The sequence below is a fragment of the Etheostoma cragini genome, chromosome 6 (assembly GCF_013103735.1).
Source record: "Etheostoma cragini isolate CJK2018 chromosome 6, CSU_Ecrag_1.0, whole genome shotgun sequence".
NCBI lineage: Eukaryota > Metazoa > Chordata > Actinopteri > Perciformes > Percidae > Etheostoma > Etheostoma cragini.
Genome location: NC_048412.1, coordinates 17,629,455 through 17,645,042, shown reverse-complemented (window position 1 = coordinate 17,645,042; position 15,588 = coordinate 17,629,455). Strand labels below are relative to the sequence as shown.

General features: G+C 39.1%; 2 protein-coding genes across 8 annotated transcripts; both read left to right on the top strand.

Moving 5' to 3' along the window:
* The first annotated feature begins 742 nt into the window (after positions 1-742).
* Positions 743-11,452, top strand: ca14 (carbonic anhydrase XIV). Of its 5 annotated transcripts, none has more exons than XM_034875089.1 (13): positions 743-1,130; positions 1,485-1,508; positions 3,880-4,059; positions 4,322-4,467; positions 5,653-5,748; positions 5,838-5,904; positions 6,310-6,467; positions 7,238-7,364; positions 8,239-8,262; positions 8,400-8,484; positions 8,650-8,691; positions 9,519-9,572; positions 10,569-11,452. In XM_034875089.1, the coding sequence occupies exons 1-13, from the start codon at positions 1,061-1,063 to the stop codon at positions 10,678-10,680; spliced, it is 1,185 nt and encodes a 394-aa protein (XP_034730980.1). In that variant the 5' UTR covers positions 743-1,060; the 3' UTR covers positions 10,681-11,452. The 5 variants fall into 5 exon arrangements, 3 of the variants coding, with proteins under 3 accessions (XP_034730980.1, XP_034730982.1, XP_034730983.1); XR_004657091.1 differs by having other exon boundaries at positions 744-1,130; positions 8,650-8,801; positions 8,908-9,572; XR_004657090.1 differs by having other exon boundaries at positions 744-1,130; positions 8,650-8,801; positions 8,908-11,452.
* A 1,455-nt stretch (positions 11,453-12,907) lies between these two features.
* On the top strand, positions 12,908-14,088 carry LOC117946742. Of its 3 annotated transcripts, none has more exons than XM_034875103.1 (2): positions 12,908-13,100; positions 13,348-14,088. In XM_034875103.1, the coding sequence occupies exon 2, from the start codon at positions 13,360-13,362 to the stop codon at positions 13,966-13,968; it is 609 nt and encodes a 202-aa protein (XP_034730994.1). In that variant the 5' UTR covers positions 12,908-13,100; positions 13,348-13,359; the 3' UTR covers positions 13,969-14,088. The 3 variants fall into 3 exon arrangements, with proteins under 3 accessions (XP_034730994.1, XP_034730995.1, XP_034730996.1); XM_034875104.1 differs by having other exon boundaries at positions 12,950-13,100; positions 13,331-14,088; XM_034875105.1 differs by having other exon boundaries at positions 12,970-13,100; positions 13,351-14,088.
* The last annotated feature ends 1,500 nt before the right edge of the window (positions 14,089-15,588 follow it).

Genomic DNA, 15,588 nt, shown 5'->3' with positions numbered 1-15,588 from the left:
ATATATGGCCTTTTTGAGTTTACCAACATGGCGGTGGGAAACCACTAGGGGTCATAAGATTATTGTTTGGGTAAAAAGAAAAGGCTAATTTTACTGTACTTTACTTCACTGTGTAGAACATTTATAGAAACCACAACAATCCATACAATGAAAGTATTGCACCAAAGCACTCAAAAAACAAAACATTAAAATAGAATACAGAATACTGTTAAACATATGAGACGTAGTATAAAAAAGATGTCCCTCACAAAGTGTAGACCATAAATGAACAAATATACAATTCACATTTGAAACATATTGACATGTTGTTTGCTAACATATCGTTTATTGCTTCTTTTGTAGTCAGGAACCACTGTGTGATACACACGCACTCACTTTGCGGTTTCTCTCAGCTCCTTTCATTGCTTTTTATTTTTTATTTTTTTAAGTTGAATGAGAGATATGCACAATTATTACAATCTACCTTTACTGCACTCTACCTGTGCAAACAGCCAAAGGAAAATCTTGAATCTTCTTATATCTTGTATTTGCTAATAAAGTTATGAGGACAAATACAGAGCTTATTTATTGTCAAACTGAAAGAAATTTCTCGCAAGAACTCAGAAAATCTTTTAAGTTTTTTAAGTTTAGCAAAAGAGACACCTTGTCTCAGATTCTCCCGTGATCTGTGCTTTTTGCGTCATATGGCCTCCATCGCCATCCATTGTCTCCATGCAGTAACCTCCTTTTCTTAGTGCTTTATTCTGTCCTCTCACCCTAAACACTGAATTAGTACTCACTCACTGGTCCCTCATTAGTTCCCGGATTTATCTCAACTCTGCATACTCTTTCTCTCTCTTCTCTTCATCTCTCTCTTCCTGAGACCTGCTGTGGTGCCCTGTGTGCCAGAGTGGAGCCAGCATGTAACATCCTCACTCCGGCTGTTAACAGAGCTGGGGCAGGTGGGATCGCTGGACCCAGTCGGTCTCCCCCCATCCCTCTCTCTTTTTTTCTCTCTCACTTGCTCTTCATCTCCTCATTCGCTTTTATTCAATTCTGTGTATGGGCAAGGAGGGCTAACATGGACTATTTGGGTCTTTTTATCCTTCTAATGCTTCTGTGTTTCCAGTGGACAACTGCCCCTGCTGCTGGTAAGGCCTTTATCTACAAAATAATCAGCAGCATGTACGATTGTTTTGCTTCGATATTGCTGTTGTCGATTGTTTGGGTGTTCAGTGTGAACTTTAGTAAAAATACTGAAATAGCACATGGATTTTGGTAGTACTTGTGCAATTGTTGTTTAGAGTTGTACTGTAATGCTATTAGAAGCAGCACTGGTTGTAGATAAGAAGTGAGGAAAACCCAACATGAATACTTATTATATATAAGAAAGTAAAAATTTATATTACTTAATCCCACAGATGTGATGCTTTTAATGTGGTCAGTTTTTGTTAAACTGACCACATTAAACATAACATTGTTTTCTACTTTTTATTCTTTTTCAGAGGAAGTTACCTGGACCTACACTGGTGAGTTCAAGTTTATTTGTAGATTAAAATCTCATGCAAAGGCGACTCAAAGAGTGGGGCTAGGCTATTAAAAGCTTTATAGACCAAAAGCAAAATCCACAAGTCAGTTCTGTATTAAAGCATTTTTTCAACAATGTGTTCATTGAATTTCAGTTTGCATTTGATGGATTCTTTTTGTTTAAGTTTACTGAAAACAAGTGCAACTATCTAAATGACACTACTCATATGCAGTCTTTTCACATGTTAAAAATGTATCTCTAAAAAATTGAAAAAAAAACGACCATAAGACCTTCTGTAAGTGTAAGAATTTGTGCTCCCCCCCCCCCCCCCCCCCCCCCCCCCCCCCCCCCCCCCCCCCCCCCCCCCCCCGTAGCTCCTAGGCCTTTACCCTCCGTTTTTTTCTACTTCTCTCTCTGTCAGTATTAGTTACAGTTCAACAAGCTGGCATGAGCACAACAGTCACACAGAGATGATGAAGGGGTGGAGGGAGAAAGAGAGGAAGAAATCAAGAAAAAGGCAGAGGGAGAGGCAGGCGGAGCGAGGCAGGTGCACGAGGATGAGGGTGCTCGACAGTGAGCGGGAGATGGGACGGGATGAAGCAAAAGCATACCAAATCGTGCCCTGTATTGTAGCAGCGCACAATAATCTATGTGTTGATTGTGTTGTGGATGCACACTGGCTGCCTATGCTGTGGACAATGACATTGTGGGAATGAATGGGGCACACAGACCCCCCACTCTCTGCATGTATTCAGGAGAGCTACACCGATCTACAGTACACACAGAACACACAGCAAACTGTAGAAGCTGTGACTGGACTAAACTGGTGTCTAGACATGCCAGGCCGTTTACACATTATTATAGTAGACAAGGAAGCAAGTGCACTGGTTGTCAATATGTTAATTGACATATATCTTGCATTCAAATGGGGTTGTCTTTTTGTCAAGACTTTGAAAGTAAAAGTCCCTGGGATTCATCCAATGTCCCTAACATGGACTGAGTGTGTGCGTGTGTGTGTGTGTGTGTGTGGCACGTTGTGTGACACAGCATTGAATGATGTGGCCCTTGCTGAGCGTTAGCTGAAGTGGAAAGTCAGTTTTACATGGTTTCTTTCCACCAGAGACGACGGGTTATGTAAAGTAATTAAAGGGAAAGTCAGTCCTACATTCCATAATTTCCAGATTATGCTTTGAGTGAGTGAATCTGCATGTGTGTGTATGCATGTGTTTGTGTGTGTGTCTTTTGTCCCTGTCTGCATTCAGGACCGGGATGGCATGCTAGGAGAGGTAGAACATGCGCAGAGGCACAGAATTTTCGGCCTCTGGTTACCATGGAGACCTCCATGGCGACCGGTAGCGGGCCGCGGGACTCACTTTTGAAGTTGGGTCGTGGTGGTGGGCTTTGCTGTGGAGAGTAGTGAGGGGCCGGGGGCAGAGAACAGATTAGAGGTGCAAGGTGGGGGTTGCAGACGCTGGAAGAGCAATAGGAGGCGATGTGTTCACATCACTAATGTAAAGTCCCCTCCTCATAGAGAGAGAGAGAGAGAGAGAGAGAGAGAGAGAGAGAGAGAGAGAGAGAGAGAGAGAGAGAGAGAGAGAGAGAGAGAACCAACCCCAACCAAACCAGGATCTATCTCACAGGCATGGCACTGTTCTTGCATTGTGGGGTTTGTTCGTATGTATGTAAACATACATGCATTTTTAACATTTGCATTTGCAAATCTATGATTTGATAAGTTTCTTTACAGATTACAGACACATTTTTGTGTGTTTTCTAAAGCATTCATCTCCTTGCAATTGAAATTCAGATTTTTTTACTCACGTGTCACTCTCTTTTTCTTTCAGACTCCTTTCTCTAGCTTTCTTTTATTATGCAATGGGGAGACTAGTTTCTGTTTTACTCAATGAACCATAGCCGGAATCACCCTCATTTCCCTCTATTATTTTCTCAATATTTTTCAGTTCATTTTATAATTTTAGTGAATTGTTCTATACAGTAAACACACACACAATAACATAAGTTGACATTAGACATTAGCAGTATGCAGTGCAGTCACCCAACTGTAACCATTCAATCTTTATGTTGATGAATGTGACAATGTACAAAAATGTAAATGTTTACATATTGTTAACTGTATTATCTTATGTTTTAAAATGTTTTACATTATTTTTTTATTTACACATCTATTTATTTGTTTTATTATACTCTTCATTAGATTCACCACCACAAACCCAAAGGGCTGGTAAACCCAAAGAGAACACAAATAATTGTCTTGTATAATAAGAGACTGATCAATGGAGGCTTTTCACTGGGAGCCAGTGGGCTGTGTGATTTGGTGAGATCACGGCGTTCTGTCTTTTCTCTTGTCAAAGGCTTGGTGGGTCAGTCCGAGTGGTCGCAGTATTTCCCTGACTGTGGTGGTACTTCCCAGTCCCCTGTGGATGTGGTAACCACCCAGACTAAATTTGACCCTAGTTTGATCCCTCTGACCCCACTGGGCTACAGTCAGCACGGCAACAAGCCCTTCACTCTGTACAACAACGGACACACAGGTAACCATGGCAGCTAGTTGTCTCCCAGGTAGTTGATCTGTTTGTAATGCACCAACCTCAATCAAAACCTGGCAGCAAACCTTTTAATCTCCATTTACAAATTCAGATTAGTTTACGTTTTGAGATTTCTATTTACATTTTTTATGGAAAAAAAAAAGTATTCTAATTAAATGCTTACCAAGTTATTTTTTATCCAATCTTTCCCAATTTGTCTGTTGAACTTAGAAAGAGAAAATCAGCTCCTGTTTTGCTCTTCTCTCAGTGGTCATTGACCTGCCAGACTGGATGGGACTGGGGGGGCTGCCCTGGCTCTTTACAGCTGTGCAGATGCACCTCCACTGGGGCAGCGGCGGCCCGAGTCACGGGGGCAGTGAACATACCATCAATGGACTGAGTGCAGATGCAGAGGTACGTTCATACACAACTCACTGTAAATAGTAAAACCCAGTTATGATAGAGTAAAGGGTCGGTCAAGTAGTGTAATAGTTGTAATATAATAATACTTTACAATATAAACTGAGAATGTACCACATGTGGTTATGAAAATTCAGATTTTATTTAAATGTGAAAAAAACAAATAGATGTACCACAATGTCCAAGGCAAATTAAAAAAAAGTTTCTTTAAAAAGTAATTTTTGACTCTGAATCAAGAGTCAAAAATCTCAAGAGTGTGTTCAGCAGGGACAAATGGTCACTTCACAAACACAGAGACAAATCTGTTATAGCTGCAGCTTGGTTTAGGGATATGGATGGAACTGCACATAGAACTAACGTCCTCTAGAGTAAGCTGAGAAAGGGGTGTAGAAACAGACGAGCAACAGAAGATCAAGTTTTGGAATAGATTGCTTTTGATTAAAAAAAAAAAAATACAGGAAGACATAAAACTTGTAGTGACTTTATAACCTTTGCATGGAGGGGTGAAGATGCAGAAAGAGTAGAGAGAGAATGGAGTAGGGCGGGAAGGAAATTTGCACCTCAGTTCCTCTCCATCTGTCACTGTCTGGGTTTGCCAACACAAAGGTATCTTCTCTTCTTCCAATTATAGTTGGGAGAAGAGGAGGCAAGAGGGAATTTAAGCAAACTAAAAAGACCAAAATCATGCAAGGTCGATGAAATGATAAGAAACAGAGAAAGAGAAAGAGAGATGGTGCCTTTGGTGTGGGAGATCTGGGTTCCATCCCCACTGCGATACATCCACCAATGTGTCCCTGAGCAAGACACTTAACCCCAAGTTGCTCCAGAGACATGCAACCTGTGATATGTAACAATTGTAAGTCGCTCTGGATAAAAAACGTCAGCTAAATGACATGTCTGAGAGGACAATAAAAAAAAAAAAAAGGAACCTGTCATGCATGAGTAGTCTTATTACATTATGAGACAATTAAGCTCTCTCTCATTCCCATCATTGTCCTCATCGCTGTTTATTTTTGTGTTCGGTCATGCTCTCAGAAGGAAACTGAGTTGCACGCAGCCTTCCCTCGCCCAGTCTCTCCCTCTCTCTCTCTTCTTTGAACCCTCAGCTGTCACGAGTCACATCTTTCTCTTTCTCACCGGTGTGAATGGACAAACTGACAGTGTTCTTCCTCTCTCCAGATACATGTGGTGCACTACAACTCTGAGCTCTACCCCAACGTGTCCACAGCAATGACGCAGAGTGACGGTTTGGCGGTTTTGGGAATTCTCATCGTGGTAATAAAAGCAGGGCTAGTAAACAGTAGCATTAGTTGTATTTTGAGCAATGTAATAAACATTTAAGCCTGAGTTTTTGTTTTTCCCAGACAGGTGAGGAGACCAACCTGGCATTTAATAACATCCTCAACTACCTGAGCCGCATCAGGCATGCTGGTAGGTCTACTTCAAATTGATATAAAACCCATTTCGTTGTTTGGCACAAACTTCCTTAACATTTATTTAAAATTGAGTGATTTAAGAAAGTGTGTTTTCTTCTAAATTAAACATTATGAAAGGTTAGTGACTAGCTTAGATCGGTTTCTTGCACTACTCATTCATTTACACTTTTTGTTGTTATTACCTATCTTTTTTGAATACATATTTTGTTCTGAAGCAAAACATAGAAAGAAACACATTGCTTTGGGAATTTAAGATACTGATGGCACAATGATGGAGATTTGAACTCAGTACATCGGTTGTTTTTCTTCTGTGTTCTGTTAAAAAAAAAATTGTTGATCATACTTGAGTAGTCTCTGTAAGACCTCACATACTGTTTTTCCTCCTTCCACCCACTGACAGATCAGAAGGTGTCCATCCCAGCCTTTGACATCCAGTCGCTGCTCCCTAAGGATCTGGGGCGCTACTATCGCTACAACGGCTCCCTAACAACTCCACCCTGCTACCAGAGTGTGATCTGGACACTGTTCAATGAGAGGGTTCAAATCTCAAAGGCACAGGTGAAGCAGAGACACCGAGACTCCTCCAAAGCGTACACTTTTTTTGATTTGCTGTAATGTTTGCTGCCAATATTAAGTTCAGCAAAGCCCATTTTTTCAGTGGAAGATTTCATGTTGGAAAAACTTTCTCATTTATTCCTTTTTAGGCTCGTATGTAATAAGTTTAAAGTAGAAGTTACATTATAATCAAACTGTGCATTTGTGGTACCTTGTAATATAACTATGTGAAAGAGTTTGTATGTCTGTTTATGTTAAAAATGAAAATTATTGAACGGTGGTAAAAAAGGTTTTTTAATCGCTACCACCATACATTATGTGTCACTGCTCTATAGAATTAGCAATAAAGTAGAACATTACTATTCAAATCAACATAGCAGGATGGTCAGAGCGGCAGGCATTTTCATTTGTACTGTTGCCATTGCAAAGACGTGTGACTGTGTAGCTAACTCAGTCTATTTCTGTGGTCAATGCACAGTGCTGAGCAGCACCATTTTCTTAAATGACCATGGCAAACGATTTATTGTCCGTTCTACTCTCATTCTCTATCTATACAAAGTCCCCTATTATACAGGAAGTAATATCCACCTAGTTACAACTACATTAGTGCAAACACTTGTTAACATGACTCTCACTGAATTAGTTTACTCAGGAAATTTGACTGCATTTCTGTCTTTGAGTTAACACTGCTAAATCACTTTTTGTTTTAAATGTTGTACATCAGGACTGTAACTATTTGCCCCATCCCTCTCTTCTTCATCTCTCCTCTCCAGCTGCTAAAGATAGAGACGATACTTTACACCAGTAAAGCCAAAGATCCAGACAGAATGCTGCTGCAGGACAACTACCGCGCGACACAGCCACTCAACCACAGGGTCGTCTTCGCCTCCTTCACTGCAGGTTAGACAGACAGAGCATATAGGAAGAGACAATTCATCATCATCTTGACTGCTGACCTGAAGGATAAGCACATGCTGTGTTAACAATCAGGCATTTACTGGAAAACTGTTTTTTTTTTCAAATAACCTGATTAGTGTAATATGTATGTATATTCTTAGAGTTTATCCTTTCTGATTGCACAAATTTGAAGTTGCAAAATGTCACAGCCAATCTGCTTTGAACGTAGCCTAACAAAACTACTACTGTCTACTTTGGTGAATTGCAATGCCAGTATGCTGCTCGTAATACAAACTTTAATAAGAAGGCAGCGGGAGGCCATGTGGACCAAAGCTAGCAATTAGCACAATCCACGGTAAGAATGAAAAGTGGAATGTGGAGAAAAATGTCCAATATTAAGGATTACCAGTGACTTGGTCTGAGTGAAAAGAGCCTTTGGATGGCAGGAATAGAGAGAGAGACAGAAATAAAGGGGTGAAAGGGTGGAACATCGAGGGAGAGCAGTGGTTGTTTGTTGCAAGCTGATTAGAGAAATTAGAATAGAGGATTTGCAAAAACTAAACAGTGACTCCATTGTTATCACAAGAGTCTAACTGAGAAAAAAGGGAGAGGAAAAAGAGACAGATATGTGAAAGAGGGAGATAGAGTGGTAGACAAGGACAAAGGAGAAAGAATTTGTGTAAAGTGCTCATTGTAGTGAGTGACTGAACTGGAAAGCCTGTGATATCAGCACTGTTGTCAAAGGCAGCAGGACTGACTAGATATAACAGCTGAACAGCTGATTCTGCAGAGATAAATCAACATATAAAAGCATATGCATTAAAATGATGTGAGTTTTTAACAATTTATTCAATCTTTTGTTTTTGTTTTATTGTAGAATCAGGAAAGGAGCTCTCTTCTGGTAAGACTACCTGGGACTTTTCTGCATTTTCTTTTACATAAAAACAACAAAGTATGCTACTGAATATCACTCAATGCTCTAAATATATATATAATTCAAATATAATAATTCAACAGCTCTGTTTTGTCCTTCTGCAGGTGAAGTCACAGCTATAGTAATAGGAGTGATGTGTGGCTGTGTAGGGCTGGCTGTAATAATTCGCTTCATCGTAAAGACCATACGGTAAGAAGCTTAGCTTTGTTACTCGGCCATTTCTCAGTTTCATCCAATGGCCGCAGCAGCCTGCTGTTGTTCTGATTTAACTGGGTGATCTGCAGAAAACTGTGGGTGCTGTCACTGTGAAAGTATCCCGTCTATTCTCATTCTCCGTCTCCTATCTCTTGGCAGATTTTGTACACTCCTCCACCGCGAATCAGTCGTGGTAAACAGGTGGTTTACCTGATCTCATTACTGACAAGGAAGCGCAACTTGCACTGACAGTGTGACTTCTTCTTTACCTTGTGCTCGACAGATATCCTTAAGCGCAGATTTTAGATCAATGCTACGATGGAAAACACGGAAATACATAGCGATAATGTATTGAAATATCATTTTATTTGACAAGAAATCAAAAGTCATGTGTGCATACTGCAGGAAGATTTATGTTAAAACCCTGATGTAAATCAGAGTCTGACATGGCCTGTGTTACTGGCTGGTTTTGGCTCATCACAATTGATATTGGTATACATTTAAGTCAATAAGTAAAACTTGTATTTTGTTATTGGCATTGTGTTGGTTGGACTCTACAATGGAAATATCATTAAATATATAATCTTCTTTGTAAGGTTTTACCATGAAATGTAAAAACAATCCTAAAATTAGCGCTAAGGATAATCTGATCATCTGACCTCTGCTGCAATAACATGGCTGTTTCCCAATATTTTCTCACACAATCACCACAGATTAATGAAGGTATGTGGTGGTCCCCACCAGTCAGTGATTTAACCTCTGCATTGCTTTAATCAGGGGTTCCCAAAGTTCCCATGTATGTTCCAGGGAGCCTCCAGGGAGTGCCCTTACATCCCCCTTTCGGGAACCACCGGCTTTCATAATGTCAATCCGCTGTGTGCAATAACTTTAAAATGTCACCTCCAATCTAATGTGAGCGGAGAAGGGAGAGAGTTTGAATTTTAAATGTTTTGCACACTGTCTCTTTGAAATGTTAAATCCAAATCTCTGTTTTGGTTATGTGATTCTGTATTTTTGATCTGTGACAGCTCTACCTCTAGCTGGGACGTCCTACCCAGTAACCGGCCTGCTCCAATGTCAAGGTCAACGTTTCAAAATTACAACTTTTGACCTCAAAACCTTAGCTTCTAAGAGTTACATTCCTGACCCCATCTCTTTGCTTTAACCAACTCCCTGTAGTGACTTATCCCCTTCTTTAACACCTCTTCTAATAGTAGTGCTTAAAGACATTCTACAGACTGTAATGAAAATAGTATTATATATATATGTACTCTATAAACTTTTAGGGATGCCTTGGGGAATTGCCACATTGTTGCCTGTGGTTTTAGAAATTCTGTCACATGAGTAAAAACTAGAAGAACAATCTTTTAATTCTAAAGTTTTAGGTATGAAAGTTTTGTCAGCTGGTTATTAGTCTCACATTGCCAAATCTCCCCAGCACTGTGTCAACGATGGAGTATGTGGTCGGGCTACTCCACGTATCTGTTCTGGGATAGGGGAAAAAACACTGTGGCTTGTCTGTATTTCTTTAAACCATTCACAATCATCCTGGGCAGCTCTAAAGGCCGATAGCGAAAATAGCAAGAGGGGAGGGATCAGGCAGGTCAGGGTATCCCAGTTCTAGCTCTGTCAATACTGAAACATGAAAACACATGAAAGCATGCCGGCCAAACAACTAAAAACTGTATTGTAAAAGGTCGCCATTTCTGAAATCCCTCCAGTGGACATTCAAACCAAGATGGAGAAGGGATGCAACCATATCCAGTGGATATCCATGTTAAAACATTTCTTCCCTCTTTGTTTATTATAACATGACTGATACTTTTTTTCACGAAATTATCATATAATATCTCTCAGTCGTGGAGGCCTAAAATTATCTCATGGTGGTCTTTAACTGAACAACATTTTGGGCTCCGCTAGTTATTTTATTGAACACTTGAGCCCTCTTCATGCACAACCTTCCATGCTTTTTTTAACAAATAAGGACCTCTGCTGGACACCATTACAAACTACACTGACAGCATACTTGCAGCATATGTTAGACTCAGTGGGAATGACTCTTCCTTTTCATGTTTCAGGATGAAGGGGCCAGAGAAAGCAAAAGAGAAAAAACAAGACATGGCTCTGAACTCAACCTCTGAAGCAGAAAAGAAAGAGGAACCCTCACCGTCTCCTCAGACTGAGCCCTAGCTGACAGCAATTCAGGGTTTTGGTCCAGACAAATGAAAAATACTCCCTCTTGCCAATAATGTTATCACTGATCCAACTTGTTTTTCCTCATCAGTTACAAAATGCAACCGGAAAAACATTTTCCATAGTAGGCTAAACTGGACACAGAACAAATCCCCTGCTGCCCTGATCACTTCACTGTTTTGAGTCTTTTTTCTCACACCCAAATTCAGCAATGTTGGCCGTCCTAGTATCAGAAGGTTTTTTTTCAGTTTGCACGTGAAGCACTTGGTGTACAAATGTCAGTGGCTCTGAGTCATATATTTGCTCTTGCCGGGGATGCATGATTGGTTCATGTAAATACTTTGTAATATACAATATATTATTTTTTGTTTGTTTCACGTTTGACCATTATTTTATCTTCTTGGCTTAAAACACACGCACACTACATTGTATGCCAAGTTATGTGAAATAAGTACCTGTGTATTCATACTCAATGTAATATTATTTTCTTTTGCCCCTGGACTTAAACATTGAGACACAGCAAATGAAAATCTACGAGGAAGGTTTTAAGGGATTTACTGTGCTACGTGTAAACTGATGCTGTCCAAACTATACGTCTCTGAAGTCAATATAGCGCATTGTATTGTAAATGGAGGAGTTATATTTATGTACATGTTTTCATTCTATTGGGAACATTGTTGTTTGTGCCACATATCTTTGTCTGATTGAATTTTTTTTGCTGTATATAACTGGTCAACATGGGCACCTCATTAAAATACTTGAACTTGAATACTTGCTTTGCTTTCTTTGTGTGTGTGTGTGTGTGTGTGTGTGTGTGTGTGTGTGTGTCTGTGTTGTTATTGACATGACCACATTCCAAAGGTTAATTCTAAGCAGGAAAATATTTTACTGGACTGCAACAATGCAACAAAACATTTAGTCTGAAGTAAAGAAAAACAGCAATCTTACAAAAAAACGCCACATATTGTCGACAGAACCCCAAAGACAACAAGGACACAAGATACCCGCTTTGAAGATCCAGCCATGTTTCATGTCTTCTTCTTGTGGTACATTGCAATTGCAATAATGTTTTAAGAACATTGCGAAATATCTGTCTATTAGATCCCCTTGAGATAGGAATTATTTCCATTTCACTGGAGAAACATTTTATTTAAAAAAACAAGAGATAGATTAGACAATGATTTAACTATTCAGACTGTGGGGACATTAAACAGAGCATATGACATGTCTCAGAATGGTAACTAGCTTATCAAACTTACAATAAATATTTAATTCAGGGTTTGAGAAATACTAAATTAAAGCATTAACTGCACAAAGAAAGAAAACTAAATCCGAGGAGAAAGACAGTATAATGTCTGATTAACTTATTACGCTTTTATATATTATTTTCTTAGTCCTATGTGTATTACTAATATTTCTTGTGTATTTACTATAAGGGTTGGAGTCCTGGTTATTGTTATGGTATCATTTTTACTCCAGAAGCCTGATGATTGTTTAACAGCGGAGCTAGACAAACGGAGAAATCGGAAATGAGACAAGAAAATGAGGAAGCTTTGTATAATTATATTTTACTTATGAAAGCATTGTTTTCCCTTCAGCTTGGAAGCCCATTGATCTACTTTTGTCGGTTTTAGATGACTCCTTTATGATGCCATTAAACTAATTTATTTATTTATTTGTCTTTAATACATGTTACTGTTTGTTTTATTATTATCGGTTATACATAAAAGATACGTTTCCATATTTATTCGTATTAAACTGAACAAAAACAATACGTTACATGGTGTGTAACCAGGTATCAACCATCAGTCACATTTGTTTTGACTACTTCTAATTGTGGCCTTTTTAATTAAATCTCTTGCAATTTTATGATTTATTATTAGAGAATATAAATACAGAATGAAAGTGTGAATTACTGTAGATCTAACTAAAGAAATTACCATGATTTTGATGCCCCTACTTGGGCATATTTAGCATAATACATATATAATATACTAAATATCTCAATTCATACTTTATATTTAGTACATAAAGGGTCAAGCCTTTAAGCATATATGCTATAACATAGACAGCAATCATTTTTAATTTAACTGTTTCCCATAGACACATCCAAGTAATATTTGAAGTCCTGACACACACACACACACACGCACACACACACACACACACACACACACACACACACAGAATGAGGTGTCCCAAAAATAGCTCACTGGAGGCTGTTTCTGGATCCCCGTCTCCCCATGCTCAGACGTGTGGACATATTTGAGTATTGCACTCACTGTTGAGGCCACTCCTTCTTGCTCACATAGGAAGGGAAATGTGGAAGCGCAACTGAAGAATACGAGAAAAGATCTACATCTGGAGCTTTTAGGTCACAGTTAGCTCACATATGCCACTACTGCTGCCAAAACAAGGTAGGGAAGTTCTCTCCTCAGCCAGCTGTTTTCTACACACTCTCCTGCTTTCATGTTTAAAAACAGTTCACAGGCAGATAGACAGCTGTGGCTTCGTCCGACTCTTCTCTTCTGCACACATTGTTTTTACTTATGTCACTTATTTAGTAAAACAGAAAAAAGAAAGATGTAATAGATTAATAAAGTCTGTACAATGTTTTTCCCGCTATAATTCTGTCATAACTTTACAGTCTTTGTTTCCCTCTAGGACTGCTGGGTAATGGCTGCTTTCAGGGTTTTTCTCACTCTTGCCGTCTGTCTCCTACTGGGTCATCAAGCATTTGCCAAAAATGATGCTCCCTGCCAGCTCTCCAGATGGAACAACGGCTTCAGCACCTTCCGCAAACGCCACATTCGCGCTGGTACTCCTACTTCTCTGGACCAGAACGAATGGGAGAAGTACATCAAGAATAACGGTGGCTGTGAAAGACCCACCCAGTCCTTCTTGCACCCAAGAGACCTGGACAGGGTGAAGGCAGTGTGTACAAACCAGGGGGGGGCAGTGTATAAGGACAACCTGTGCATCAGCCGGCAGTCTTTCACTTTTGTCACGGTGAGGAGTGTACAGGGGACGTGTGGGATCAAGAGAGTCCAAGAGGAAAACAAACATCTTATCCTGGCCTGTGAGGAGCTGGACAATCAATGCCTGCCGGTGCATTTTGAGGGAAACCCTGAAAATGCAAAGCCAAATAACAACGCCAAAGGCTGCCAGGACCCAGGCACTGCTGATCGGGTTCCAAGCCCTGCTGGTCATGCTCCAATGTTTAAAATGACGTGGCTCTGGTTGTTTTCTGTTATTCTTGTTATTATTTATGGCTATCAAAATTAATCTGAGAAACTAAGAAGTCCCATTTTCGTTTTGAAAAGTGCTTCAAAACAGCGTTTTCTATTCTTATTAAATCTCCAAGATATAAAAAAAAAAAAAAGAAGTATTTTCGTACCACTATTCTATGCAACTTAACTGAACTGAATACATGTATGGTATGATTTAATAAAAAAAAGATTTATTTATCTACAGTCATTTATACATTGGTTTGTTATTGAAGCGCATAACCCAAATTCAGGCCATAAATTATTTTTCAATGATGACCATTTCACACACATTAATCAGGCTCAACTTGGTCTCCTCACATGCTGAGACTGCGGACACACAGATGATGGCAGCATTGCACAAATTTGTGGTTTGTCAGTCGAAAGAGGTCAAAGAAAAACGTTTCTATTATTTTCCAATTTTTACATGCAAACTGTGTTTTTAGATGTGCGTGTCTAACTGTGAATGTAGTCTGACGTTTGTCTCTCAGGCTGTTTTTTTCCCTTCATATCAGCTGTTTGCATTTACCCAATATTTAAGCACGCAAATCAACCACGTATGTCTCGGATGGATGTTTTCTATTGTTCTCTCTCTCTTTTTTTCCCCACAATGATTATTGAAAATCTTCCCATGCTAGAATCCATTTCAAAATGTTACCTTTTACAAGTCTGGATTAACCAGTTGACTACGCACGGATTCATTAAGCTTTGTGTTGTCCTTCTGGGTCAATATTGAAAATGAACTATTTGGGGGGCTTTTTCCAACGCTTTTTTTAAATTATTATTCATGCGCAATAGACCTAATTTAAATTAAATTATACTTAATTTTGGGGTTTAAAAAACAAAACTTATGATTTATTTTGATTATTAAGATCAGAGGATGTTGAGTAAGTCACAAGCTGGTTTCTGTATTAAAACCATTTAAAAAAATTTTTTTTCCAATGTTATCAAATTGAATAAAACACGCAAACTTCAGGGGAAGTAATTGTTAATATTACCTGCAAAGAATGTTGTATGGGTTCCATACAACTTACATGCATGCATCCACGTTACTTCTGGGCAATTTGGTTGAAAGAACCATATACTTCTGATATAAAACTTTGAAATGGGTCACATTTGACCAGAGGATAACACAAGGATTAAGTAAACCGCATCATAAGAACAATATTTGAGTAACAATGGTTTTAAAACTAGATTTTAATACAGGGACCTTCTACAAGGTTATGTAATAATGCAAGTGTTTATAATCAATTCAGTGTATAAAATACTTGCTAGTGTCCTCCATTTTTATTATAGTTAACTTCCATAGTTATTTATTAGTTTACTGATAGGTCAAAAGGGCACTCAGTAGTTCCAGGTGAAAGTGAAGCTTGAGAGTGCCCTCTGCTGGACCACAAGACAAACTACTTCAGATGGTAGATGTTGCTTATGAGCTCAAGTTTTCCCATAGGGCATTGCAGTTTTAAAAGCCTGAACCTTGTTGACTGTCGAAATTCTACGGTAACTTTGACCTAACCTTATTTCTAAAACCAATTTGTTAAGTCCTAGAACTCCCTGAAACGTTTCCTCATATAGCATCAGGACATATGCTGAAACCTTTTGTCTAAAAAAGGTGTTTTCTGAGGCACTGAACCTGCCC